This window comes from Macaca mulatta, chromosome 7, assembly GCF_049350105.2.
Source record: "Macaca mulatta isolate MMU2019108-1 chromosome 7, T2T-MMU8v2.0, whole genome shotgun sequence".
NCBI lineage: Eukaryota > Metazoa > Chordata > Mammalia > Primates > Cercopithecidae > Macaca > Macaca mulatta.
Genome location: NC_133412.1, coordinates 10,036,716 through 10,064,261, shown reverse-complemented (window position 1 = coordinate 10,064,261; position 27,546 = coordinate 10,036,716). Strand labels below are relative to the sequence as shown.

The 27,546-nt window shown below is 40.6% G+C and overlaps 1 protein-coding gene across 2 annotated transcripts in view; it reads left to right on the top strand.

Annotated features, from left to right (window-relative positions):
• The window catches only part of FMN1 (formin 1), a 378,430-nt gene that overhangs the window by 274,765 nt on the left and 76,119 nt on the right, over positions 1-27,546 (top strand). For both annotated transcript variants that reach the window (XM_015141784.3, XM_015141787.3), the window contains one exon: positions 21,803-21,895. In XM_015141784.3, the coding sequence (XP_014997270.3) occupies positions 21,803-21,895 (93 nt within the window). The remainder of the gene's footprint in view (positions 1-21,802; positions 21,896-27,546) is intronic.

Here is a 27,546-nt window from a genome sequence, read left to right as displayed (position 1 = left end):
ATAAAATATTGAAATAAAAGCTACAATCATAGAAAAGTCTGGGTCAGAAATCCTGAATTCAAATCCTTGCTTCACAAGCCTTGTAACCCGTGGCAAATCATTTCATCCGTGACATCTCAGTATCCTCATATAAAAATAAGTGTAAGGCTACCTGCTCCACTGATGGTTTGAGAGGATTTACTGGGATCCTACAAAGGAAATCCCTTTTCATAGCATATGCCAAATGTGTCATACTTTTCCTTGATTCCTTTTGTGCCCTCATATCTGACAGCTAGTCCTGTTGACTCTACCTTCAAAAAGTGTCTGGAATCAATTCATTGGTCTCCATCTCCACACCTACTACATTTGTAATCCAAGGTACCACCTTCTGACCTGGCCCATGTCAAGAAGGTTTGCCTGCTTCCACTCTTGCCCTTCCTTTAATCCAGTCTCCACCTGTCGCATAGGTTACAGCACTCTGTTATTTCAGATTCATTCCTCTTGGAATCAAATCCAACCTCATACTCATGCCCTACAAACTGTACATGATTTAACCACTTCTGCCTTTCCAGTCTTCTCTCACACCACCCACCCCTCCTGCCACTAAACTCCAGCCACATAGGCCTTCTTTGTGTTCCAGTACGATGTACTTGTTCATGCTCTAGGATCATTGCAGTAGTGGTTCCCTCTCCTAGAAAGCCCTTCTGCCAGAGAGTGCCATGCCCTGAGCCTTCCTTGCCCACCCAATCTTCAGGAGGCACTTTGAATAGGCGCTGTCTATTACAGCCTTCTTTTTTCATATTACTTTCACGTATTCATATTTCATATTATTTGCTATTTATTTGTAAATTTTCTGTCTTCCTCCACCAGCTTCATGAAGGCAGATATATGACCTTTTTTATGTTTATATTTACTGTGCTGGTCAGCACCTGCCACATATTTGTTGTCAATTAATATTTGCTAAATAGGTAAATGAATGAATGAGCAAATGAACATCGGAAGAAATGACTCAACTTCAGATAATCGCTGACTCTGCTATTAGAGAGAAATTAGATCACTTCCTTATGGCCAAAGATGTCAAATAAGCATCCGTGAGTAGAATCTTTTAGGGAGACAGATTTTAAAGCTGTCTGAAGAGAAAACTGATGGCCTTGAGCAGTAGTAGGTTCCTCACCCACTGCTTGCTGGAAGATTGTATTATGTGGGTGGATAGAGGAGGTACCATTAGAAAAGTAGTTTGCTAAATGATTTATTCCAACTCCTGAATTTCTGAGATGATTATTATTACTATGCTATTTCAGTGCATTCTACAATTCTCCTTATTCAGGAAGGGTTACTGTATTGAATTCCTCCCTAGACTGACTTAGTTAATTAGAACAACTGAAAAATCCTAGGAATTCTGACAATTTATGAGATTTTTTTTTAAGTGAACTGTAAAATTATATCAGTCTTGCATCTTAGGTATTCTCTTTGTAAATGACTCTGAAAGATCTCTTGAATTAATTCATGCCTCAAAAATCCTTGTGTTGATACCATCTATCCTGTTTTTTTTTTTTTCCTGAGACAGAATATTGCTCTGCCGCCCAGGCTGGAGTGCAGTGGCGTGATCTTGGCTCACTGCAACCCCCGCCTCCCAGGTTCAAGTATGTCTCCTGCCTCAGCCTCCCAAGTAGCTGGGACTACAGGCACCTGCTGGCACACCCAGCTAATTTTTTGTATTTTTAGTAGAGACTGGTTTTCATCATGTTGGCCAAGCTGTTCTCAAACTCCTGTTCTCAGGTGATCCACCCGCCTTGGCCTCCCAAAGTGCTGGGATTACAGGCGTGAGCCACCATGTCCAGCCGATACTGTCTGTCTTTATAGACCAGAGCGCTTATCCAGTGTGGTAGGTTAATGGAAAAAAATTGACCAAAATTGGAAATCATGGAAAATGATACTTGTATCCCTTAGCATTTTAACTTACCACAAATTAAATATTGTATCCTTTGTCTGTCTTCTGATGCAGGGATGAGGCCTTTTCTTGAATTATGAATCTGTTGAATGCAGTCCTGTAGGTCTTCCCTACATACTCCATAATGAGTTCATCTGTAATTTCCCTACTGTTATTTTTAAAGTTTAGTAGAGACTCTTGCAAATACCACCATAGAATCTTTCTAGATATTTATAATTGTTCTCAATCTTTTAAAACTGTGTTTCCCACATTTCTTAAACAATATACTTTAATTTTTATTTTGGAATAATTTTTAAATTACAGAAAAGTTGCAAAGAGTAAAGAGTTCTCATATAGCCCTTGTCAGTTTCCCCATTGTTGGCATCTCACATTGCTGTGATACATTTGTTAAAACTGAGAAACTGGCAATGATGCATTTAGATTGACTGAATGCTAGTTTTTATATGGATTTCACTGGTTTTTCCATTTTTGTCCCCTTTCTGTTCCAGGACCTAATTCTGACTACCACGTTGCGTTTAGTTGCTATGTTGCCCCAGTTTCCACTGGCCTTCTATACCTACATTTAACAGCAATATTTTAGCTTCTTTCATTAAAACTTACAGAAATAGTACCTTTTGATAGTCATATATGTAGTTTACCATCAAGTTATAAAATTACATAATTTCAATAAAAAGAACAACGGGAATAAACAGGTTTAGAAACAACACAACTGCTTTTGATCAGGATTCTACTCGGTAGTGGGAAGATTGAATCAAGCAGGAGGAATGGAAAATAACATTAATTTGGCAAGTTCATTAACAATGTGTCTTTGATATTTCCTGGGTTTTTTTTGATATTTTAAAGGTACCCTTGTAATTATAATGGTGATACTTTACCTGCCTATGGTGCTTTGTTCTCCCAAGTGAGTAGGGCAGGCATATGCAGCTTGGAAAACAGAGTCTCCGAGATAGGAAGCGGCATGGCCAGGATCACCCAGCCAGGCACAGAACTCGGGTCCTTGACTGCCACACCAGCGCCCAAGCTACCATACCATAAACTTACTATAAAATGTCAAAACATTTTCTTCACAGAGATAGATTAGTGGGTAGTTTTGTGAATATCAAAATACTTTTTCTGCCTAAGTAAGTTGTGTATCTTGGACTCTGTGGAAGATTCACAATCCACAAATGGATTCTTCTCATATCAGTCAACCAAACGAGCGAAGTTAGAGGGAGACCTCCTTAGTCCCTGCAAAGGGGACTGCAGTTTTTGCCGATATCTTTACCTCTCCCAGATTCTTTCGCAGATAGCTCAGCCTCAGCGTGGCTCCTAGGTAGATAGGGGTCATGAACTATGACTCTACCTTTTAATACCCCTGGAAAGATCACAGACCTATCAGGAAATTGACAGCCCTGGTTCCGGTCTCTGCCATGCCACTTACTAACCCAACCTCCTGAGAGGTGTTTTCCCCATTTAAAATGACAGGATCCCAGTGGTGGCACTTGGTGATTTTTTTTTAACTTCTATTTACTTAATTCCTTATAGTTTACAAAGCATTCTCATAGGTGTCCCATAGTTTTTTCTAGAACTTTCCTGTAGATGGTGAAAGTAGGAGGCGGCATAGCATAAGGACAGGGGGTCTGTTACCCCTGGATTCAGATCCTGACTCAGCCACTTACTGTCTGTGTGACTTTACTAATTCTCACCGAAAAGCGGGGACGATAGCAGGAAAACTTTCATAGGGTTCTTGGAAGGTGTAAAATGAGATAACACACACAAAGCAGGCTGAGGTCTAAGACACCCTTGGCCATTTAAGAGCCATTTGCTTTTGATTATACAGTTTGAGAATTTGGTATTGTTTTCAAGGAATTACTGAGTGAGAGATAAATGCAATATGTCCAAGTCAGCAGGGAGGACCAGGACCCGCTGGACCAGAAATGTTTCCTCTGCCATAGTAAACAGAAAGGGGAAATGCCCAAGGAACATCTATAATGGCTAATGTACTAACAGTGCTAATTTGGTCGTGTTTTTGAACCTTTTCTGGACCATTTGGATGGTCTTTAAAAATGTCATCAAATCTCCAGGTATCAAAAAAAAAAAGTGCAGAGTACGAGACAGATTTTGTTTGACCTTTTCAATCAGTTAATTTGTTCAGCAAATATTTATTCTTAGCACTGAGTTCACTGCTAATTTTAAATAAACTCACTGAAATATCAAGTCCTTTATAAACATATTTTAAGGGTAAGTTTTATCCCCATTTTCTAGGGGAGAGATTTATTCCTACTTCTGATTTCTTTTCTGCTCAGGAACAGGAATCTGACTGTACCTGAGAACAGTGGTAACGCTTGTCAGTCTGACAGAGAGTACACAGAGGGAAAGTATACAGTTTTCCCTCCAGCTCTTCTGAAGATTCATAAAAACATTTGCAAAGCCCTTCCTGACTGATCCTGAAGAGAATCAACAAATATTTGCTACCTTAGTTTCAAGGCATTATATACCTTGGAATTACAAATATCTAATTTTTTTTTTCAATCCATGACATACCTTTTCCTAACTCCACCAAATCCCAAAATTGAGTGTTTTAAGCTGGGCTTGAGTTTTTAAACTGATATGTACATTTAATGTACAATTTTTCTTCTTTAAAGCTAATATACGCCAGGTGTGGTGGCTCACACCTGTAATCCAGGCACTTTGGGAGGCTGAGGCAGGCAGATCATGAGGTCAGGAGTTCAAGACCAGCCTAGCCAACATAGCGAAACCCTGTCTTTACTAAAAATACAAAAAATTAGTTGGGCATGGTGGCGGGCACCTGTAGTCCCAGCTACTGGGGAGGCTAAGGCAGGAGAATCACTTGAACCCAGGAGGCAGAGGTTGCAGTGAGCCGAGATCGTGCCACTGCACTCCAGCCCAGTGACTGACAGTGTGAGACTCTGTATCAAAAAGAAAAAACAAAAAAAACTAATATAAAATTGTGAATCATAACGAATGCCATACTCATTAATATGGAGTAAAAATAAAAAGGCAGCTAATCTAGGAATAATTAAATGATGGAGCGGTTTGCTGAGTCGTATTACATACACCTGACTCATCCCAAAGACAGAGACAAATTCCTGGGGCTCCCCAGGCCAGCAGGAGATAGCTTGCATGGGGCCTCCCGTGACTTTAAGTTTTATCACTTAGTCTTATTAACATCAGGGCTGAAGATGTTAGAGAGTTTAATAGGCATTTCAGAATCTGTGACACCTAGACTCTCTCAGTGGATACTATTTATTTGTCATTTCAGCCGTCTTGTTCTTCTCAACATCAGCCCTGTCCAGAACTCCCCCTCTCCTCTAGCAGTCCCCCATCTTTCCTAAGATGCTTACACACACTCACATTGTGTATAACCATGTAATAGCCTCCTGTTAAAGGCTTCAGCAGCTCATCTTCTCTAGCCTGACAGGTCCTAGGATGCAGACTATCAGGGGCTGCTGGACCAGAAACTCTCCCTGCGCCATAACTCAAGAGAGAGGTAGGATCAATGACAGGTTTACAGGAGAGCACAGTTTTAAATAGCTGAGATCAGTGTCTGGAGGCTTCCCGTTAATACCACTAACGGCGTCCAGCAAGCGAGCCTCTTGGCCACTTTGTTACCCTCTCTAAACTATTTCTGATCTTCAACTTTATTTTCAAACACATCCCAAGAAATCCCTACTCCCCCAAAATTGACAATGCAGCCTTCTTTATATGAAAGCTTGTTTATAGGCCACAATTCTCCCGACAGATTTACAAGTGTCTGTGGAGTTTTAAAAGACGATTGCTTAACAGGCATTAAGTGAGACACATAGGACTGTGTAAATATTTTAGCTGGAATAGGGGATTTTTTTAAATGTCTGAGCCAAATATTGCATTAAATCTGAAGACAGTGGCAAACTGATTAGCAGTGGCTGCCAGCTCCATGCTTTGCCAGTGATTCTGGAGCCAAGACTAGATACCAGAATTCATCCACCAGATTAGGTTGTGTGTTTTAAAAATAACTTTCCATCCTTTTTTTTTCCCCCTCTCTCCTCCTTATGCCTTTCTGTCATTTCTCCTTTATTCCCTGATGGTTCATTTAGATGTAAACACTTTCCAGAGTAGAAAATTACAGTTAATGTGACTAACCAGCGAGGGCTGAAATGGGAACATGGGCTCAGAGGTCAGAGAAACCATGGAAGGCTTGCAGCTGTCCTGGTGGAGTAATGTGGGGACAGGTTGCTTTTTGCTAATAGGCTTGTGTATCTTAATCACTGGCCTCTTTGTAGCCAGCTGTTGCACTGCTGGAAGGGGAATCGTCCTATGACCAGTATTGCTATAATACCTCTTCCTCTGACTGATTTCCTTGATTCATAAAGAGGCTCAGGCCTGTGGCCTTCAAGATTTGTATGTGAGAGAGAATCCTCATTTAATTCTAGTAAAAATTGCCACAAAATACGCATTTTGATGTGAGAGGACATATTTAGTATTTAAGCATTCGTATAGGAGTACTATTTTCCTGATTAGAGCAGTGGATAAGATGCGTTGCTATAATTTTGGGAGGAGTGAGGCATTGTACCTAACAACTTTGCTCTGCCTTTGCTGATTTTTTACTGTTGTCTTGCACTGATGATACCTGTATGCTTCTCGAAGTACTATTCAATCGGAGTGCCCCAAAATGTAGGCTCTATATGTTCTTCACAAATTACTTGAATTGTAATCCTGTGTCCAAATGATTACTTGATATTGTTGATTGGAAAGTCTGAGCATTTAAAATTATGTGTGCTTATAATTATATAAATGTATGTTACAGAACTCTGAGTATTTGATGTAAGTTTGCTGTACACTTCCTCCAAGTTCAGACAGATTTGCTAGTGCTGACAGTAGCATAATTTATATTCCAATTAAATGTGACACATTAGGGCCTTTCAAAAAAAAAAAAAAAAAAAAAAGCTACTTTCATGCACAGGCCTTAAACCTAGTTTTATGCTGTGATTAATCCCCAATTTCTGTATCAGCTCTGATATATCACCAGTTACGGTCTTGTGTTTGAGTAAATCACTTCAGTGGATACCTGGTCCTCTTACTGTTTTCCATTCCAGAGTTGTGCACTTCAAATGCAATGACCATAACTCCTATATGACAGTGACAGGCACCGTTCTAGCTTACGTGGAGCCAGCCACCTCTGCAGAGTGGTCCTATTTCCAAAAATCTCTCCCCTTCATCTCTCCCATTGTGGTATAACCCATTTTGTACCAAAAACAGTTTGACCACTAATACCGAGAATTCTAAAAAGGTTTTTCCTTTTTACCTAGAATTTCATTTCTTGTATCTTTCCTAAAGAAATGACCCTCAACCTGGAATAAGTTTGTATGGACACAGAGGTGACTGAAGCCTGACTCCCCATGGGAATAAGGTAGCAAGGATTTCACTGTCCAGCTACAGGAGAATTAAGTGCGCTGTGGCATGCCTTCCTGATGGAATTTTATATGGCTGTTGAACATGTCGGTGGAGTCTGTGAAATAACAGGAGAGTGTGTGCATATGTTAATAGAAAGAATCAAAGTACAAAAAAATTCTTTATCAAATGCAAGTAAGGCAACTCCCATAAAATGATGGAGGGGCAAGGACCGTGACACCGAGGCCCAGACCCTGAAAGAGAAAGTGTGCAAGTCTTAGATGGTGACTGTGTTCTGGTTGTGGTACCATGACTGATTTGGTTTTCTCCTGTTTTAAAAATGTTTTTCAAATATCTTCGTGTGTATATGTTACCTTCCTAATACTTTTTAGAAGTTGGTCACTGCTGTCCTCCCGAAGATGAGTTCCCTTCCCCTTCAGAGGCCTGGTACCTCCATGCCTGGGCTGCCCGCCTAGGACCCCCGCCACACAGCCCACCTAGATGTCAGAGCCTTGCAGGATGTGCCTTTTTATTCCATGTTAACACAACTTTCCTACCTATTGCTTTTGAAATCCCCTACGTCCTAAACCAATCTTAGAAATAAATGTCTACTGAAGCATTAAATTGTTCTTGACAATGTTGAATACATGTGCAATTCTAATGAAATTTCTGGAGTTATCATCTTTAGTTCCAGGGAAGGCTTCTCATGGTGGCGATTTTTGTGGAGACCAATGAAAGGGATGTTTTTGAATAAATGATTGAATCACTTAACACCCTATAAATCAAATCATGTCCAATCCATCTATATTTAGGCCTCGTCATGGGTAGGTGATTAATGAATACTTTTCATGCTAATGTCTCACAGACCAAGGCTGCGTCCGTAACCACATAATCATCACAGTGGAAATTCTGACTCAGCTGTGACGTTTGGTAGGAGGGACCATTGAATGGTGCTTTAGACAATTCCGTGCAAAGGCTGTAGTCAGTGGCCCAGCTTCGCACGTCTTTCCAAAAGTCCTAAAGCACGCTGGCATGTCCTCACTTGGCCCTGTCACTTCTGCTTAAATTTTTTCATGGAGAATACTCACTCCCAATCATGGGACATGAAGGTGAATTTGCCCCTGGGCGGCCTCCCTCAGTGGAGTGAATCAGAATCATGGGATTCCCCTGGACTCAAGTTTCCTGGTGGGTTTATTTTTACAGAACATTCCTCTGGAGAAAGAGGCACCCACGCTGTAAAGGGCTAGAGCTCTTCTGCACGTGATCAAAGTAGCCCTGGAGAATATCTTCTTGTATGGAATGATTTGTGTGACATGAGGGCTTTGAGAATTTTCTTGAAAAATTAAAGGAAGAATCTTTCTAAGGAGTCCTCCTACCATGAAAGGAAACTACCAAAAACGTCCCAGGCAGATAAGAACTAAATCCGTGTTAAAGTCACCAAGAAAACAACATTTCCGTGGCCTCATTTGATCTTTAGCACTTGACCAGGAACAGCAGAGCCATCTTTCTGGCTGGATTCCAGTGACTTCCCCATTTTGGCGTTCTTTCTGTAGCTTAACTTCTGAAAACAAGTGGCTACAGAATCTTTCTCCATTTTGCCCCACGCCTCTCCAAGCTGGCTATTTCCCTGTACCCCCAGCTCCCCTGGAACTGCTTTTGAGATTACAAGTGACCTCTGTGTCACTAGAATCAGTGTTACTTCTCTGTCTTCATCTCACTTGATCTTTCTGCACAGAGCTGACTGCTCTTTCTTTCCTGCAACACTGTTTTCCTCTCAGGTCATGTAACTCCAGACCTTCACTTTCCTACTGAGCAGCTCATTCTCCATTCATTGCTGGCCTCTCCTCCACTGTGCACATGCCCCAGGGTTTGTCCTGCAACCCTTTCTCTTCCTTGGCTATATTCTCCCCACGGCAGTTCATCTTTTGCTATCACTTTAAATACCAATTTTATACCAGTGACTTCCTGGCGTGTGTTTCTACTCCAGCCGTGAGTCCAAAACTGCAGACTTCTATATACACTTGAGTATCTAATTACCATTTCAAACTTAACATGCTCTAAATAACACCTTTGATTTTCCACCTCGAGCTTGCTCATGACTCCAGAGTAATCCCTTACTCTGATTACATCTCTAGTCAAATATCTTCACAGTGAGACTTTTCTTAACTACTTTAAGTAACGTTGCAAGCCCCTCATGTCTGTGACACTTTTCCTAACCAGGCTGGTCACCAGCCTTCTCCATGTTCACCTCAGTGTGTAACCTGGGATACCTTTGGGGCCCAGAAGCTTTTCTCCCCTACACACACTCTTTCCTTTACACCAAGATCTGAATGCAGAACACTCGTGATCTGAGGAGAGAAGGTCCCACAGCTCCAGACGTGCTACACCACTTAACTCATTCAAATGGCCCGGGCATTCTCATCCTGTGTTACTTTTATTCATGACATTTCCCCTTATACAGTTCTCTTTCCTCACTCTGGTTGAGGGCTGGCCTCCTCCTTGACCTTTGCAATTCAACTCGTAAGTTCTCTCTCCTGGAGAACCTTTCCTGGCTAGTAACTCCGGGCCCAATCTGAAATACAGGCCTATACCCAGTGTTCCCTCACACCACACTATATCACAATTTGTTCATTTCCTTGTTTCTCATTGTTGCTAGACTGTGAATGTTTTTTGGAGGAGAAATGACCAATAGGTCTCATTAAATACTTGTCCCCAACATTCAGCTCAGGGGCATATAGCAGATACTTGGTAAGTATTTTGAATGTATGAGTATTTATGGAACCCATACAGGGATTTTTTTAAAAAACAATGTGTATCTCATATCTGAATGCGTGAATGTGAGAGAAAATGGCATGGTATTCAGTGTACTAGTGTTTCCTCTAGCCCCTGCATCCATCTACGTGTATTATACATATACAAATGAAGAGATATGTTTTTCACATGTCAGTGTATGTGCATATGTCTATGTCTACATGTACATACATACAGTCATGTGTCACTTAACAACTGGGATACGTTCCGAGAAATATGTCATTAGGTGATATCATCATTGTATAAACATCACAGAGTGTACTTACACAAACATAGATGGTGTAGGTTACTGCGCACCTAAGCTATATGGTATAGCCTGTTGCTCCTAGGTTACAAACCTGCACAGCAGGTTTCTGTACTGTTACAGTCCCCAACGTTATTCATTAGAATACTAAATATAATTATAGTATATTACACTACTGGCTGTACTATACTGTAACTGTATTCAGTATTCTACTGGATATTGTAGGCAATTATAACACAATGGTAAGCATTTGTGTATCTAAACATATCTAAACAAAGGAAAGGTAATGCTTGCACTGCAGTGTTACAAAGGCTACAGCATCACTAGGCTATCAGAATTTTTCAGCTTTATTATAATTTTATGGCACAACTGTTTTATATGTGGTCCGTTATTGACAGAAGCATCATTATGAGGTACATGAGTGTACATATACTTCAGCCAAATTCTATCAAGACACTGATATCCATACTGCACATGTTTAAGTTTCTCCCCGTTAATTGGTAGTTGATTCATTTATTTAGCAAATACCCATTGAACATCTTTCACTAGATAGACATTATAGTAGATACTGGAGATTTAACCGTAAGAAAAATACAATTTCTCCCTAATGGAGGAGACAGTCAAATAATCATGAAAAAGGGAAAGGTATACAGTGCCATGACTTTGTAACAGAGGGCCTCTCATCACAGAATGGAAGGTGGAAAAGAAATCCTGATGAGACTTTTGAGCTGAGGGCGTAGTGATGACTAAGCCCTGACTAGGCCCTGGTTACTAGGAAGTGGAGGAGAATGGCACAGCAGGAGCACACCATAATGGTGGGAAGAAGTGAGCATGCTTGAGGAACGGAAAGAAGGGCCACTGTGGCAGGGAGAGCAGGGTGAGGCTGGGAAGGCGGGCGAGAAGTAGCGCACGTAGGGCCTTGCAGGCCAGCTTGAGGGACTGAAGACAGCCTCTCAAAGTAATAGAGGTGCCTGCAGGTTTAAGCAGGGGACTGGCATAATGAGATTTTATAAAGGTCGCTTTGACTCAGGTATGGAGAACAAATCAGAAAGAGGCAGGGCGGATGGGGGAAGAACAGTGAGGCTGAGACTACAGCAGCATGGTGGAGAGTAACGAATTCAAGAGTTCTGTAGGAGGTGAAACTGTGGGCTAGCCATGTAAACTTGGGAGACACATCCCAGATAGGGTTGCTGAAATGTTCACCTGGATAACATTGTCTAGACAGAAAGCATAGCGTGGGAGGAGGAGAAGCCTTATGCCAAACCCTAGAGAACTTGAACATTTAATGACTCCGTATAGGAAGATGAGGCTGCACAGGAAACAGGGCAGGCAGAAGTAGGAGGAAAGCCCACACTGGGGAACACAGAAGTTAAGGGACCAAGTGTTTTACTAAAGGAGAAGTAGTCAAGATGCGGAATCCTGCTGGGTTGTCAGCGAAGGAGATAGAAAATGAGGACACTGACCACAGGATGGGTTAATTAGTGACTTCAGAGTGCTTTCTCAGTGTCACAATGGGGAGGAAGTATATTTCAATGGGTCATGAAACAAGAAATAGGAAAAAGTGACTATTGCAAATTTTCAAAGACAGACTGTAAAAAGGATTAGACTATAACTTGATTTGTTTATTAAACATAAATATTAGGAATGTCAGTGATTCAAAGCTTGTGAAGTTGCTGTTATTGTTTAGCTCTTCTTAGAAACTAAAAGAATAAAACCATGTACACTGTTATCTAGCCAGCCTTCCTACTGTTTGACTATTTTAAATAGCTCAAGAATATTTTGGCTAGCATTTTACTATTCAGTATACAAAATGCTTTTTTTGCATGTTTATTTAGTCCTCACAAGATTTTATGTATCAAGAAACTAAGAGTCAGATATTAAATAACTTTTCCAGCCAAATAGAGTGTATGAAAAACTAAGATAGAATAAATGCAACTTTAAATCAAGAGTAGTTCAAAGAGGAAATTTTTCTAATGTACCAATTGTTGGTGTATATGTGTAAATATATATGTATAGATACACTCATATACATAGCTGTATACCACAATTAAGAATGTACCAAAGCTATTGTTTTAGTTTTCCAAAAGTTAGCACTTTTAAATGCTTTACTTGTATTTCTCTTATTAAGTTCAGTTATTTTTAGTAGGTATTTTATTTTATTTTATTTTATTTTATTTTATTTTATTTTATTTTTTTTGAGGTGGAGTTTCACTCTTGTTGCCCAAGCTGGAGTGCAATGGCACAATCTCAGCTCACCGCAACCTCCGCCTCCCAGGTTCAAGCAATTCTCCTGCCTCAGCCTCCCTAGTAGCTGGGATTACAGGTGTGCACCACCACGCCTGGCTAATTTTGTATTTTTAGTAGAGACAGGGTTTCTCCATGTTGGTCAGGCTGCTCTCAAACTCCCAACCTCAGGTGATCTGCCCGCCTCAGCCTCCCAAAGTGCTGGGATCACAGGCGTGAGCCGCCTCGCCCAGCCAGGTCTTTTAATAACATTTATTCCTACTTTTTGAAGATCAATTAATATGTTTAATTTCTCAATTATATGTGCATCTCAAACTCATTTCTCACTTCTGATTCCTAGTTTAGTAATATTGTAAGTAGTATAATGAAGACATAGTTGCACCTAAGATTTTTTAAATTATATACCTTAAATAAAAGAAGTACAGATGAGGCATTCTTCATTTATCTGTTCATTATAGTTCCAGTGTAAGGCTGACTATCTAATTAGCTTAGCTTTAGGCAGCTTTAGTAAGATGAAATCACATTCCACATAATTCACCCATTTAAAGTGTACAATCTGATGACTTTTGGTGTATTCACAAAGTTGTACAACCATTGCCACAATCAATTTTTTATATTACTCCAAAAGGAAAACTTTTCTCCCCTGCACCCTTAGCTGTCACCTGTCTCTCTCTCCCTCTTTCTCTCCTAGTCCTCAGCCACTGCTAGTCCCACTTTGTCTCTATAGATTTGCCTACTGGGACATTTCATGTAAGTAGAATCAGAGGATATGTGATCCCTTGTGATTGGCTTTTCTTACTTAGCATAATGTTTTCAACGTTCATCTGTGTTGTAGTATGTATTTGTACTTCGTTTGTTTTGATGGCCAAAGGTTTCATTCTGTGTATAAAGTATGTTTTATTTATCCATCTATCAGACAATGGATGGACATTTGGATTGTTTCTACTTCTTGGAATATACCAAAGCTCTATTCACTAAGTATAATGTTCTTACTAGCTTTTGAGGCATAGACACTGTGTATGTGTAGATATAAAAGGCACTCGTTTGTCTAAGTCCATGTATGTAGCTCTGTTATTCTGAGATAATATTCCGACCTGGGTTCCATGTGTCTAAAGCCTGTGTTTTAACTTCAATGGATAACTGGGAATTAGGAGTTTTTTGACCACTTTAAATATAGTGTCTTGCCTTTGGATGAATAGAGTCATTAGGAGGAAAAATTTGGATGTAATGTCAGGTGAATCCCCAAACCAAGGTTAAAGAAGGAGAATACCTTTGGTTACACATAGATTTTCCACACACGGGTCATCAATGCACAGTCTGATTTGAGCTGAGAAACGTGGGCTTTGAAGGGCCGTTTAGTAGAAAATGAGTCTAGCAGTCCCCTTCAAAATCTAACCTATGTCAGTGTCTCCTTGAATAGATTTTCCCTTTGCCCTCTCCCACTTATCCTCACCCTGTGATTTCTAGTAATACCACTCGCTGCTCTTTACCCTGCCAAGATTTAAAATACTCCTGCTATGTAGCATCAGACCTCAAGAACATGAAATATGTACCTTTTATTGCAGGCTTCTATCATTTGTTTTTGGCTTAAATCAACTTGAAATCTCCCTTTGTGTGGCCTTTTCTATATGGCCTTATAAAAAAGTATGTACAGTAGATAGCCACAAAATAGTACCTTCTCATTTGTGCCAAGCTTTAATAAGCAAATGAAAAAATAGCTAATATTTTATTAATTTTAAGTATGATTTTCCCCTTTCGTAGAAGTCCCTGAATTGCTGCCAGCCAAAATAAAATATTGCTGTTCTAATTTTAGTATTTTATTACATTGCATTTTATGTAATTCCTTAGTTTAAGGCCAATACCATCAGAAGAAAATTGTGCAAGTTATGCTAATATTGAGGTTCTGAGTTCTGAATTTGTTTTTACATTTGTTTTGATAAAAGTGTATTTGGGGTCAGAAAGCTAAAAGGGCATTTACTGTTTCTAACCACCTCCTCCCGCCCCACCACTGCCACCGTTGAACATGTGAAAAGCACCAGGAAGCACACTAGACGGCCCCATTCTTACTAAAGGGATTGAAGTAGAATAGATGAACATGGAGGGAAATAACTTGTAGGTTTGCCTGCAGCTCAAGTTACTAGAAACAATAATTACTATATGCCGTGCCCATGAGGAAATCTTAGTAGGTGACCCATTCACTATAATGTCTGAAGTCAGAGAATTTAGTCTGTTTCTCCCCAAAATCTGGTACAATTCATGGCAAATAGTAGGTGCTCGATAGGCATGTATTGAACTGATGGATTTATTTATTTATTTATTTATTTATTTATTTATTTTTATTTTATTTATTTTTTTTGAGACGGAGTCTCGCTGTGTCGCCCAGGCTGAGTGCAGTGGCTCGATCTCGGCTCACTGCAAGCTCCGCCTCCCGGGTTCATGCCATGCTCCTGGCTCAGCTTCCCGAGTAGCTGGGACTACAGGCACCCGCCACCACACCCGGCTAATTTTTTGTATTTTTAGTAGAGACAGGTTTTCACCGTGTTAGCCAGGATGATCTCCAGACCTCATGATCCGCCTGCCTCGGCCTCCCAAAGTGCTGGGATTACAGGTGTGAGCCACTGTGCCCGGCCTAATTGATGTATTTATTGAATGGATTCCTGTATGATAAACTTCTTAACCAAGCATTCTGGGCTTTTGATCTCTGATTTCAATTTGTATCTCTCATCTAAGCCTGTTGATATAATACAAAAATTCACTTTAGTCAAAAAATTCCATTTGTTGCTGCAACCATTTTCTATGGTGGTCCTTTGAGCAGGGAGCTTGTGGAAAGGACGTGGATCTTGTAAAAATGAGGAAGAGGCAGAACTGGCACAGGACTGTGGAAGGGTGGGGTAAGACTTAGGTAACCAGACAGGGAAGAAGAGAGAACTCTAGATTAGAAAAGCAGATGAGCTGATAAACCTTTCCTTGCCTCTAAAACTGTATTCTGACTTAACTAAGCCCACAGGGCCTTCAGCTCATATGAAAAGAAACAAGTTTCATATCTTTGTACCAATTGCCCACATACATTTGATTTATAAAGCAATTAAACGTATTTGATTTTTATGAATTATATCTGGGTCTTACTGCTACATTTTTCTAACCTACCTAGGCTTTTTAAGTGGCTTAATAAGCTTTATTCCCTTGTTCTTAGGGGTGAAAAACAAAAACCAGATAATTCTGACCTCAACAGCCTAATATCTGAAATCTTAAAATAGTCAAGGCCGTATCTTTCCTTACACTAAAATACTCCACAAGTGTTTAACAACTGTAAGGCAAAATATTCTCAATGTAGTCTCTGTTATTTCACTGTATATTGGTTTTTAATATTTCATCTGTGTCTCACGATGATCACTTAGTAGCAACTAACTGCGGGAATTAATATATTTTTAATTGCCAAAAATTGTATAAAGAGAAAAGGAACAGAAAGAGAACCTGGGGTGACTTTGGCTTTTAACACTGCAGCTCCTGGCACAGCCTGTGCCTGAGGCAACCTTGGTCGTCTAGCAGTATCGTATGCGAGTCTTCTGGTTGGACAGTAAAGGACATTTGTGGATCTGCCCATGACCTCTCTCCTTTATGCACTGCCAGTTCCGGTGTCATCATTAATTAGCCTTCAGGTCTCGCGTTTGTCTGCTAGAAAGCATCTCAGATAAGCCACCTCAACAAATTGGAACAGGCAGGCTGCCTGGCGCTCCGGGGCGCGCGGCTCTGTGGGGACTGTGGGAGGGCAGCCCTCTCCTTCGATCATGTGGGGAAGTTTGATTCTAACAGGGCACGTGGGAATCCCAGCCCGTGGGGTGCAGCGTGGACCTCGGAGCACAGCAGTGGAGCTGCTCGCGTTTGTACTGGTTTCAGTTTCTCATTTCAAAACCGCGAGGCTTGGAGGCCTGGGGGATTTATTTCCCATTTTGCTTCGTCTTTCCCCAAGGCTTTGCCTGCATTCTTCAGTGAATTCCACAATGGGTGGTGGAACTTCAGCACGGGAATGAAAATCATTATCCCCAAGTTCTAAACAGGAGATTTGCACTGTGGCACATTTCTGTAAATACGGTGCCCAGCATCTGTGGTGAATAATCCCCAGCCATGACTCTCTTGCTGTTCTGACTTTGACATGTTTCCCAACCAATTTCGCTAAATCATAAAAATAACAAATAATATTTATGAGCCTGCTTGCCTGTGCCAGGCATTCTGCAAATCACTGTGTATGTATTATGTTAATGACCATATCATGCCTATGTTGCGGGGGGTCCCCATTTCGCAGATGAGAAAAACAAGCCACGGCCTACCTGAGCCCTCGTAGGTCTCGATCCAAGCACAAGCTCTTTACCACCCCCATAATATGGCCTCATAAAATTTAAGCAATTTGATGGGCACCACATGGGCTCTGTCACCACATCTAGCACGAAGGGAGAGCTGCAGTGATCAACCCTGTGAATTCAGGCAAAAGCGAAAGTATTGCTTTTGTAATTGGGGAAACAAGCTCTGCCTGCAGCTCTGCTTTCACCAGGGAGGAGCCAGGGAGGAGTAACCTTGAAGGAATTACTGTCAGGCCTTCGATTATGTCCTGTTAGTAAATTGCAGGCATGTTTTATCCTATGTTTATGGAAAACAATTCTATATAAATGAAATTGTTGGAGTTTGAATATAGTAGAGGGTTAATTAATTTTTTTTTTTTTTTTTGAGACGGAGTCTCGCTCTGTTGCCCAGGCTGGAGTGCAGTGGCGTGATCTCGGCTCACTGCAAGCTCTGTTTCCCAGGTTCACGCCATTCTCCTGCCTCAGCCTCCCAAGTAGCTGGGACTACAGGCGACCGCCACCACACCCGGCTAATTTTTTTTTTGTATTTTTAGTAGAGACGGGGTTTCACCGTGTTACCCAGGATGGTCTCGATCTCCTGACCTCGCGATCCACCCGCCTCGGCCTCCCAAAGTGTTGGGATTACAGACGTGAGCCACCGCGCCCAGCCAAATTAAATAATTTAAGGAACTCTTCCCAATTTATATTGTGGGAAATTCTAGCCTTTCTTTAACTGTATTCTCAGAATCATAACTGGAAATAGGAAACTTTATGTGGCCACAGATGTTCATTAAGAAATGCCGATTCCTTAAAGCAGATGTCTTTCCTGTTTCCCCGCCTGCCTTCGGAACTACCCAGTCGGGATAATCATCTCTGTTACCTTCCCCGCCTGCCTTCGGAACTACCCAGTCGGGATAATCATCTCTGTTACCTTCCCCGCCTGCCTTCGGAACTACCCAGTCGGGATAATCATCTCTGTTACCTTCCCCGCCTGCCTTCGGAACTACCCAGTCGGGATAATCATCTCTGTTACCTTGCTTATGACTCATGGGGTGAGGTGGTGGACGTTTCTGGGGGTCTTTAAAATACTCTCAACCCTTTGAGATCATCTTGGGACACCTCACCGTGTTTGAGGAGTACAGAGACGGTGACCCCTTGGTGCACCGCCCTCCGGAAAGCAGGGGAAGGAAGAGACGAGACAAGCAGTTCACACTGCATCTCTGGAAAGCCCACTTGGAGTCTGGGTCAACATTGCTAATATGTATGTATGTGTATTTTTTAGACGGGGTCTCACCCTGTGAGACTAGGCTGGAGGACAGCGGTGGGGTCATGGCTTATTGCAGTGTCGACCTCCCTGGGTTGAGGGGATCCTCCCACCTCTGCCTCCTGAATACCTGGGACCACAGGTGCACACCCCCATGCCCAGCCAATTTTTGTATTTTTTGTATAAACAAGGTTTCACCACTTTGGCCAAGCTTGTCTCAAATTCTTGGGCTCAAGCGATCCATCTGCCTTGGCTTCCCAAAGTGCTGGTATTAGAGGAGTGAGCCACTGTGCCAGGCCAACATTGCTAATTTTATTTAAACTTTCCTACACATGAGAATCTAGTTAAGATGAAGAAACCTTTTCCTTCATCTGCTTTTCCCTTTCTCCCTTTCTTCCCTTTCCTTGTTTCTTTTCTTCCTTTCCTTTTTCTTCCTTCCTTCCTCTCTTTCTCTCTCTCCCTTCCTTCCTTCCTTCCTTCCTCCCTTCCTTTCCTTTTTTCCCTTTTCCTTCCTTCGTTCCTCTTTTTCTTTCTCTCTTTCATCTCTCTCTTTCTCTCTCTCTCTCCCTTCTTTCCTTTCTTTCTCCTTCCCTTCCCTTCCCTTTCCTTTCATTTCCTTTCCTTTCCTTTACTATCCTTTTCTTTTCTTTCCTTCCTTCCTTTCATTCTTTCTTTCCTTTCTTGTCTGTCTGTCTCGGTCTATTGCCCAGCCAGAGTACAGTGGTATGACACTGCAGCCTCTGTCTCCTGGGCTGAAACAACCCTCCCACATCAGCCTTCCGTGTAGCTGAGTCTACAGGCATGCATCATCATGCCAGGCTAACTGAAAAAATTTTTTTGAAAGACAAGGCCTCACTGTGTTGCCAGACTGGTCTTGAACTCCTGGCCTCAAGTGATCCTCCCACCTAGGCCTCCCAAAGCACTGGGATTACAGGTGCGAACCACGACATTCAGCCAAGATAAGGAGATCTGATGCTGTGGCCAGATACATGGAGCTCTCTAGAGAAGTTTGGGAAGAAGTAAATGAATCCTGCACGATGACTTCTCAGGGATTAATTTATAGACTTTTACATAAATACATATAATTAAAGGTAAAACAAACACTATGCAGAAGGTAATAGAGATGTTTGAAAGATGCAAAAACATTGGATTGAAAAATGCTTTATGGCAATGTTGACATCTCAGAGAAGCTTTTCAGGATGAACAGGACTTTGTCAGATATCATTGAAAGTATGTATGGCATGAGAGCAGAGCAGAGAACCACATGAATGAAGACATGGAACTGGGAATGCTGAATAATATAATTGGAACACATTGAACAGCTTTGGTTTGGTTAGTCAAATACATGTGGGAAATAGAGCTGAAATATGTCATAATAGAAAAGGCCTTAAATCCAAGGCTCCGAAGTTTGAATTTAATAGAATTCGCAATGAGAACCCATTAATAGTTTTATCTTCTTTTTTACCTTTCCCCCTTTGTTTTCAGGGGACAAGATTGCCTTATAATTTATAGAGACTAGAGAAAACTTAACAAGCTTCAAATTTAACTCTTGATCTCCTCTATCTCTTAAAAAAACATAATCCAACAAGATACTTCCCCACTATTCTCTATCTCAGAAATGGCACTTCCAGCAACCCATTGTTCACCCCTTTAGCCTTCCATCTGCTTCAACCCTTCCTTGACTGAATCAGCAAGACCTGTTTGTTACACCTGCAAAATGTACATCAGCTCTGTCCACTCTCTCGCTCCTTGGATACCACTCTAACACAAAGTGTCCTATTTTGAGAAAAGAATGGTAGTGGGAAGGACATACTTATAGTTTGGCCACAGATCCATCTACTTCAAAAGAGGTGAAGGGTAATCTCATAATAGCAGAGAAGTTATAAAGTAGCTATTGCAGAGAGGACAAAAAAGCTTACAAAGAAAGGAAAAAACGTGGGAAAAATGAATGTTTTACATGATTATTTGACTGGATTTACAGAATTTGTTCTAGTTGTTTCAAGGTAAGATTTGTATTTTTTCAATAAGTCATTTTAAAAATTAGTCTTTGCATCCCAATGGATGGGATTTCCTAGATAGCCTTGGAATGGTTGTCGGAATAACTAATAGCAGATATTCTAGATAGCTCTATAAAAACTCTTACAAAGAAACAATGTCAATAGATAGAGCCTGAATTTAGGTACCCTGTCCTGTGATCTAGCATCCCTGTGTCATGAGAAATCCCTAGATACCTCTGAGAATGTAGGTGATTCTGACCTTGACTCAGAAAATGACAAAAGGTCCCCTCAAATTGTGCTTTCATTTTCAGCACCATTTTATAGGCCCCAGAGTTGTCTAGGATTTCTGCAATCTAGTTGGCAATATTGCACATGGAAAGTGTCAGATAACTAATTTCATCGAACATTTAAGTGGTGTCTTTTGCATTTTCTGTATTTCTGAACTGACATGTTTATTGCTTTGTCTGCAGTATATGTTCTGAGATGCTAGTTTTAAATATGCCAAATTATTGGATGGGAATTTCCCAATGTAAATAAAGATTTCCTTCCCAACCTCCTTCTTCCAAAATGCCTTACCTGTGTGTTTATAAATTCCTCCAAGATCTGTAGTATATGTCTCTCTATTTTGTGAACCTGGTGGCATGATATCTTTATGGTGAAAATCCAGTGCTTTATTAATAGGCTTTTGGACAAGAACATACCTAATTTCCAGCCATAGTCAACAGATGAAAGTGATCATGACTCAGCTCTAGCTTTGTAGAAATGAAACCTTTCTTTTCCCAGTGCATGCTGTAACTGGCACAAACACATAGGAACCTTCGGGAGATGCCTCTTGCCTGGGTTAACTGTCTTTTGTGATGGTGAACTATGAATACTGTAGTTTCCATGTAGCCAAATCATAACTATCCAATAAGGTAGAGATCATTTTTAAAAAGTCAAGTCACCTCAGACTTGATTATCAAACAGTACTCTACTACAAATTTTAGATTGTCTATCTGAAGCAAATTATATAAAATTATTTCCCATGTGTTAGTAGAGGATTAAAAGGAAGGATAGGTGAATGGGAAGCATGAAGAACAGGCAGGGTCCTCCCCAACCTGGGCTTAGTTCTCATGTTGGGATGCGTGTGTCACCCTGGCCAATCACTAGGTTGGTATCTAGACAACTTGGATGCCTGAGAATTTCTGCAATGTCTTTTTCACGTTCTACTTTTGGAGTATGAATCTGAAGAAGGCTGGGGCCCTTAATTTCATGAGACTAATCCTCGAGTAGTTTTTGCCTCTCTTCATCTTTGGGAGAACACAAGCAGAATACTTTACCTATCCCAAGTCAGAGACTTTTCTGGATCTCTAGAAGAAAAATGGAAGGATTATACATTGCCCTGTTCCTCAAGAGTGGTGTAGAATGAACTAATTATTTTTGTTGGTTTGCTTATCATTTCTGGTTTTTCTTCCCCTCCCCCGCTCCAACCCTGGAATTTGGACAAGCGGTAATTGACAAGGAATGTGCACAATTGATACTCAAGTGCATAGCACAGTGCCTGGTCCATAGCAGGAGCTCCGCAAATACGTGTTCCTAAGTCTAATTCTAAATTTCTCTTCGCAGCAAGTGAGAAACAGATGGTGGTGGTGTGCAAGGAGTCCCCAAAGGAGTATCTCCAGCCTTTCAAGGACAAACTAGAGGAGTTCTTCCAAAAAGGTAGGAAGCTTTGTCAGCAGCATATACACGCGGCCCTGAAACATCCTTCATTTCATGAATCTTTTCTCTGAGGCCCATGGCCCCTTGCATCCTGGCTGACCACAGGCAGCTCTGGTGATTTCATTAGCCCATCTCTCCATGGTGGTTACATACTCACAGTAAAGTTGTCCTATAGCTTTTATGTCATCTTTCAAATCCATTTTAATATTTTAAATTCTTGAATGTTACTCTGGCTTTTGTAAATTCTCTGAGGACAAACTTTTTTTGTCTTTTCATGGAGCTCAAGGAATTCCTCAGCCCACGTTCACCAACAAACGACATACATGTAAGGCAGGTGCAGTTATGCGTTTCATATTTGTGGTCAAGCTGGACAGGTAGATGGTGATCACCCTCCTGGTTTTATGAGTGTAGCAACTTGGAAACTTGTGTTATATTTTCCATTCCTTTTCAGATAGGAAAATTAGGGCCAAATGAATGTCACCCATCAATCACTTGCTACCTATCAGCCCTCTGGGGTTGATCAGTAGAAGTGATATGCATGAGACTCCACACCTTCTTTGAAATCTTAACAGATTTCCTTCCTTTACAGTTTTGGCATGCGTAGGGAACTTCTGTTGATCAGGGTTAGTGAACATGGAAGTAGCACGTCTTTTAGATAATTCCTGTTCTAATTTCTCAAATTTAACTTAAGATGTAAAACAAAAATAAGTGTGGGCTTGTTGAAGACAGCTTATTTCCTTGCTGGAAAGCTAGAGGAAACACACATAGGAGCCTTGAGGATATCTCCACATGCTCTTTCTATTACTGAGTAAGGCCACATGTTACCACACCATCAACAAAAGACTGTTAAGCAGGGTGAATGCATAAAGTGTGGCCAAACCAGCTTGAGAATCGGCAGGGAAATTCTCAGTCTATGAGTCAGAGGAACTCCATTCCAGCTGCTGCTCCCTTGGTGCAGAGACCATTGCTCCCTTGTCCATGATGAAAGGTTGTCTGTATTGAAGTAGAAGAAGTCAGATTTCTCTCTCAGCCATTACAGAACCTCATATATGATGGAAGAAATGCTGTCAGGCAAAGAACCATCTTGAGAGCAAAGATACCAATACTTGTGTGCTGTGTGACTGTAGGAGATGGGTTTTATAAGTGACTTATCAAAAAATGCATTGCTATGTAATTATACTGTGTAAATATAACCTAAGTAGCCTGAAGAAAAGCATAAAATACTTCCCTTTGCTGACCCCAGTTAATAGTGTCTGCTTTTTACATATGTAGAATTAACTTGAAATGAGGCTCATGTGTACTTGGATTCCATCTTTATTTGTAATTGCTATTCTATTTCTAGAAAATTTTGCCATATGTATGTCAGGATACTATCTGCCTGCATGCTGTGACGCCCTTAGAATCCTGCCTCTGCAAAGCAGCTAGCTTATATCGTGAATTTTATTTTTTTTTGTTGAAAAGACATAAATATGATTAGATTTAAAACCTTGAGAATCTTCTTTGGTACCTTGGAAAAGGAATTTGCAAATCCCCTTTTGGGATAATGTGTTAACCTCTTCTCTACTAGGGCTCCCAAGACAACTCTGGTCTATTCAGAGAAAGGGAATTTATATGAGGGAAACTGGATCTTATGTCAGGGAAGTACGGGTATGGCCATAGTAAGCTGTTCTAAGAAAGTCCTAGAACAGTGGTTCTCAACTCTCTTGCGTATTAGAATCACTTGGGAGATTTTTGACAATCTTGATAACCAGGCCCAACTCTAGACCCATCATCAGCGTCTCTCAGGGTGGGACCAGGCATCAGATTTTCCTTTTTTTTTTTTTAACTCTCCAGGTAATTCCAATGTGGAACCCAGATTGACAGCCAATACTGTCCAACTTACTTCACTTTTTAATGTGTATTCAAAGATTTATTCTGAGCCTGCTATATGTTAGGCTCTATGATAGAGACCGAGAGTACTAAGATTAATTGTATACCCCTACACCCTGTCCCGGAGTATGTTAGTGGGAAAAGATCTATAGTTGAATACAATCAGCTCCTTTTTTTTTTTTTTTTTTGAGATGGAGTTTTGCTCTTATTGACCAGGCTGGAGTGCAATGGTGTGATCTCGGCTCACTGCAGCCTCCTCCTCCAGGGTTCAAGCGATTCTCCTGCCTCAGCCTCCCAAGTAGCTGGGATTACAGGGTGCCCACCAGAACGCCTGACTAATTTTTGTATTTTTAGTAGAGATGGAGTTTCACTATGTTGGCCAGGCTGGTCTTGAACTCCTGACCTCAGACAGTCCACCTGCCTCAGCCTCCCAAAGTGCTGGGATAACAGGCGTGAGCCACCGAGCCCAGCCAGTCATCTCCTCTTCAACCAACAGATGAGGTAAAAGTGACATTAGGAATAACATCAAATCATGCTTAAAACAAAACCACCCAAAACAAGACATAAATTGAATGTGAAGGAAACATTACCATTCTATTTAAAAATTTAAGAATATAAAAATATATATACTGTTATAGGAATCTTAAACATTCCCAATATTGTATGGTAGAAAAGTCTACTGTTGAAATAGCTTGTTATGATTGTTTCATTACTTAACTCATTTTGTCAAAAAAACAGTCTAGACTTGTGCTGTTCGATGTGGCAGACATTAGCCACATGTGGCTTTTGAGCAGCTGAAATGTGGCTAATCCAAACTGAGATGTCTTATAAGGGTAAAACACACATGGGGTTTTAAAGACTCGGCAGAAAAAACATGTAAAATATTTTATTGCTGATTTTTTTATACTGATTGCATGGTAAACTGATAACATTTTAGATATGTTAAATAAATAAAGCATGATTATTCATTTATAGGTAAGTTAATAAGTATGTTAATAACCTGACAAAATATATTAGCTAAATTATATTTCTTCTGCTTTTTGAGTGTGGCTACTAGAAAATCTAAATTATATTTGTGGTTCACATTATATTTCTCTCGGAAGGTGCTAGTCTGGAGGCATGTTCCATAGGCTTTCCTCAACTCATTCCTACACTCTCTTCTCACTTTCGCTCTACCTTCTCAGCTTGAATCCTAAGTTATTGGAATGTAGAATTTGACAAGCTAGCCCCCTGTCCACTCTGGGCCTGGCCCTTGTTTGGCTCTCAAGTGGGGCTACTTAACCAAAGGAGGTAACAGCATGCTACTTGATCAGGCTATTACCTCTGCGGTTCTGAAATGTATGGTTTAGGGCCTGTGGTTAAGAAATACATTATCGTTCACAGCAATATGCTATGATGTAGGGGCTGGGGTTTTGCCAAATTGCAGTATATACAAATGGAATATCTCCTCGCTGCTGTTTGGAGTTCCAAATAGTAGTTCCTTTATTACGTAGATATTTCACTGATTCATAGAAAATGTAGATTTTCCATTTGCCACAAATATGCACTATTCACCATGGATAATCCAACTTCTATGACAGTTGTCATACAGTTTAAGTATAGTATTTCATCTAATATGCTATTTATTGTGAGAAATACCATTATTCCATGTACTACTAAGAAAGATAAATTGCTGCCATAAGCCACAGCATGTAGATTCTTAAGATGTACCCCAATATCAGAGGCTCTAAAATACGAAAATTCTATCAATTTTGGAGTTGGTGTAATGTGGTACTGTAATTAGGCATATAGAATCAGAGAGGAAGAATGCCCAACACTTTTAGGTAAGACTTTCAGCAAAGGAGATATTTTTGTTCAGACTTGAAAAAGAGCAAAATAATAACGATGACAATGATGTTAACATTTACTGAGTGCCTCTATCTGCTAGATACCATGGGGAACAAATCGCCTTTTTACTTAGTCACCATGACAGTCCTTTGAAGTGAGTACTGTTACCGCCCTGCTATACAGATGAGGAAATTGAGGATTAGAAATTCTCAGCAGACAGGCTACAAAGGGCATTCCAGGCAGAGGAAAACACTGCAAGTCTCAGAAGGATGAAAGACATGATGTGTTTGGAAAATGGCAAGCGACTTGGTGTGGCTAGATCACAAGGCATATGAGAAGAACCCAAGACCAAAAAGGAGATAAGAGTCACAATATGACTTGCTAAAGAATCTGAACTTTATCTGACAGGCAGCAGATAATATTGGAAAATAATGTGTACAGGAGTGACATGATCATGTTGGATTTGTTTGTATTGTTTTGGTTTGTGCAGGTTTTTTGTGGGGTATATCACTGCTTTTTGTTGTTGCTGAGAAATATAACTAACAGTAATATGCAAAAAGGTTGAACAAATAACAGACTAATGCCATTGCAAAAGCAATGGCAAAGCCGAGGTGGGAGGATCACTTGAGGCCAGGAGTTGGAAACCAGCCTGGGCAACAGAGTGAGACCCCATCTCTACAAAAATTAGTTGGAAGTGGTGGCACCTGTAGCCTCAGCTACTTGGGAGGCTGAGGTGGGAGGATTGCTTGAGCCCAAAAGTTCAAGGCTACAGTGACTATGATTACACTACTGTGCTCCAGCCTTAGCAAGAGAGCAAGACGCTGTCTCTAAAACAAAACAAAGCAATGGCAGTAAAAATAAGAAGGAAAAGACATAATTATAAACAGTAAAGGGCTGTTTTAGGCATTATAGGACAGGATAATAAATTGGATGTACAAAATGAAACAGAGGAGAATAGGGTAACTCCTTTTTCTTGCTTGGATAACTGGCTGGATACTGGTAAGGAAGACTAGATTTGAGATGGAAGACAGTGAAGTCGACGTTAGAGATGTTAACTTTGCACATATGAGACACGCAGGTAGAGATTCTGGGCTCATGGGAGACAGCTAGATGAGACTCTAAAGGTAGCAGTTCAAGTCATAGGAATGAATGAGATAGCCCGAAGAGAAGGGTGTAGAATGAGACAATACGTGAAGTATCAGAGTATCTGAGCACAGGGTATCATATAATAAATGTAACTGAGAAAAGATGCTCTGTACTTCCATGGCACAGCTTATACAGAGCATTTTGCAAGGAAGTGAATTCTCTATTAGGAGTCTTATCACTCATAAAGTTTTAAGCAATTGTATTCTTTATGCCTGAGAAATCACATGCATTGTGACTCAGGATTATTTTTACATCAGCTGCAGTTCAGCTCTAAGAATCATGATGATTTAATTTTTCTTCTGTAAATCATATCCTGTTGCCACACTCAAATGGAGATGATGCATTTATCCTTATGTCTTCTATCATTCTTCCCTTCTCAGAATGCCCTTATATAGTGTTATTTGACAAAACTGTGGTACATTTTCTTAATGAATTTCATTTTCGGAGAAGAATTGAGTGTAATTTTAATGGCACCACTTGGCGGGGTTGCAAACTCCATGATATCCATGCCTTTTTTCTTACGTGTCTTTTTTCTTTTCTACACTAGGCTCTTGTTGAAGCTGGTTTATGGCTCAGTTCAGAATAACCTTGTGCAGGCATTTTGTGAGCTCCTGCTTTCCCACCCTCAGATCAAACGTGGTCATAATGATATGGCCTTCAAAAATGTGATGCTCACATTAAAAGTCCCCATAAACATGGCAGGGATCCTATAATTAAAAGAAGGCGCAGAGCAACTGATTAGATCCCAGGTATAGATCTTGTAGGTGGTCTTTTCATGCTGTTAAATTGGTCATTTGTATTTATAGCTT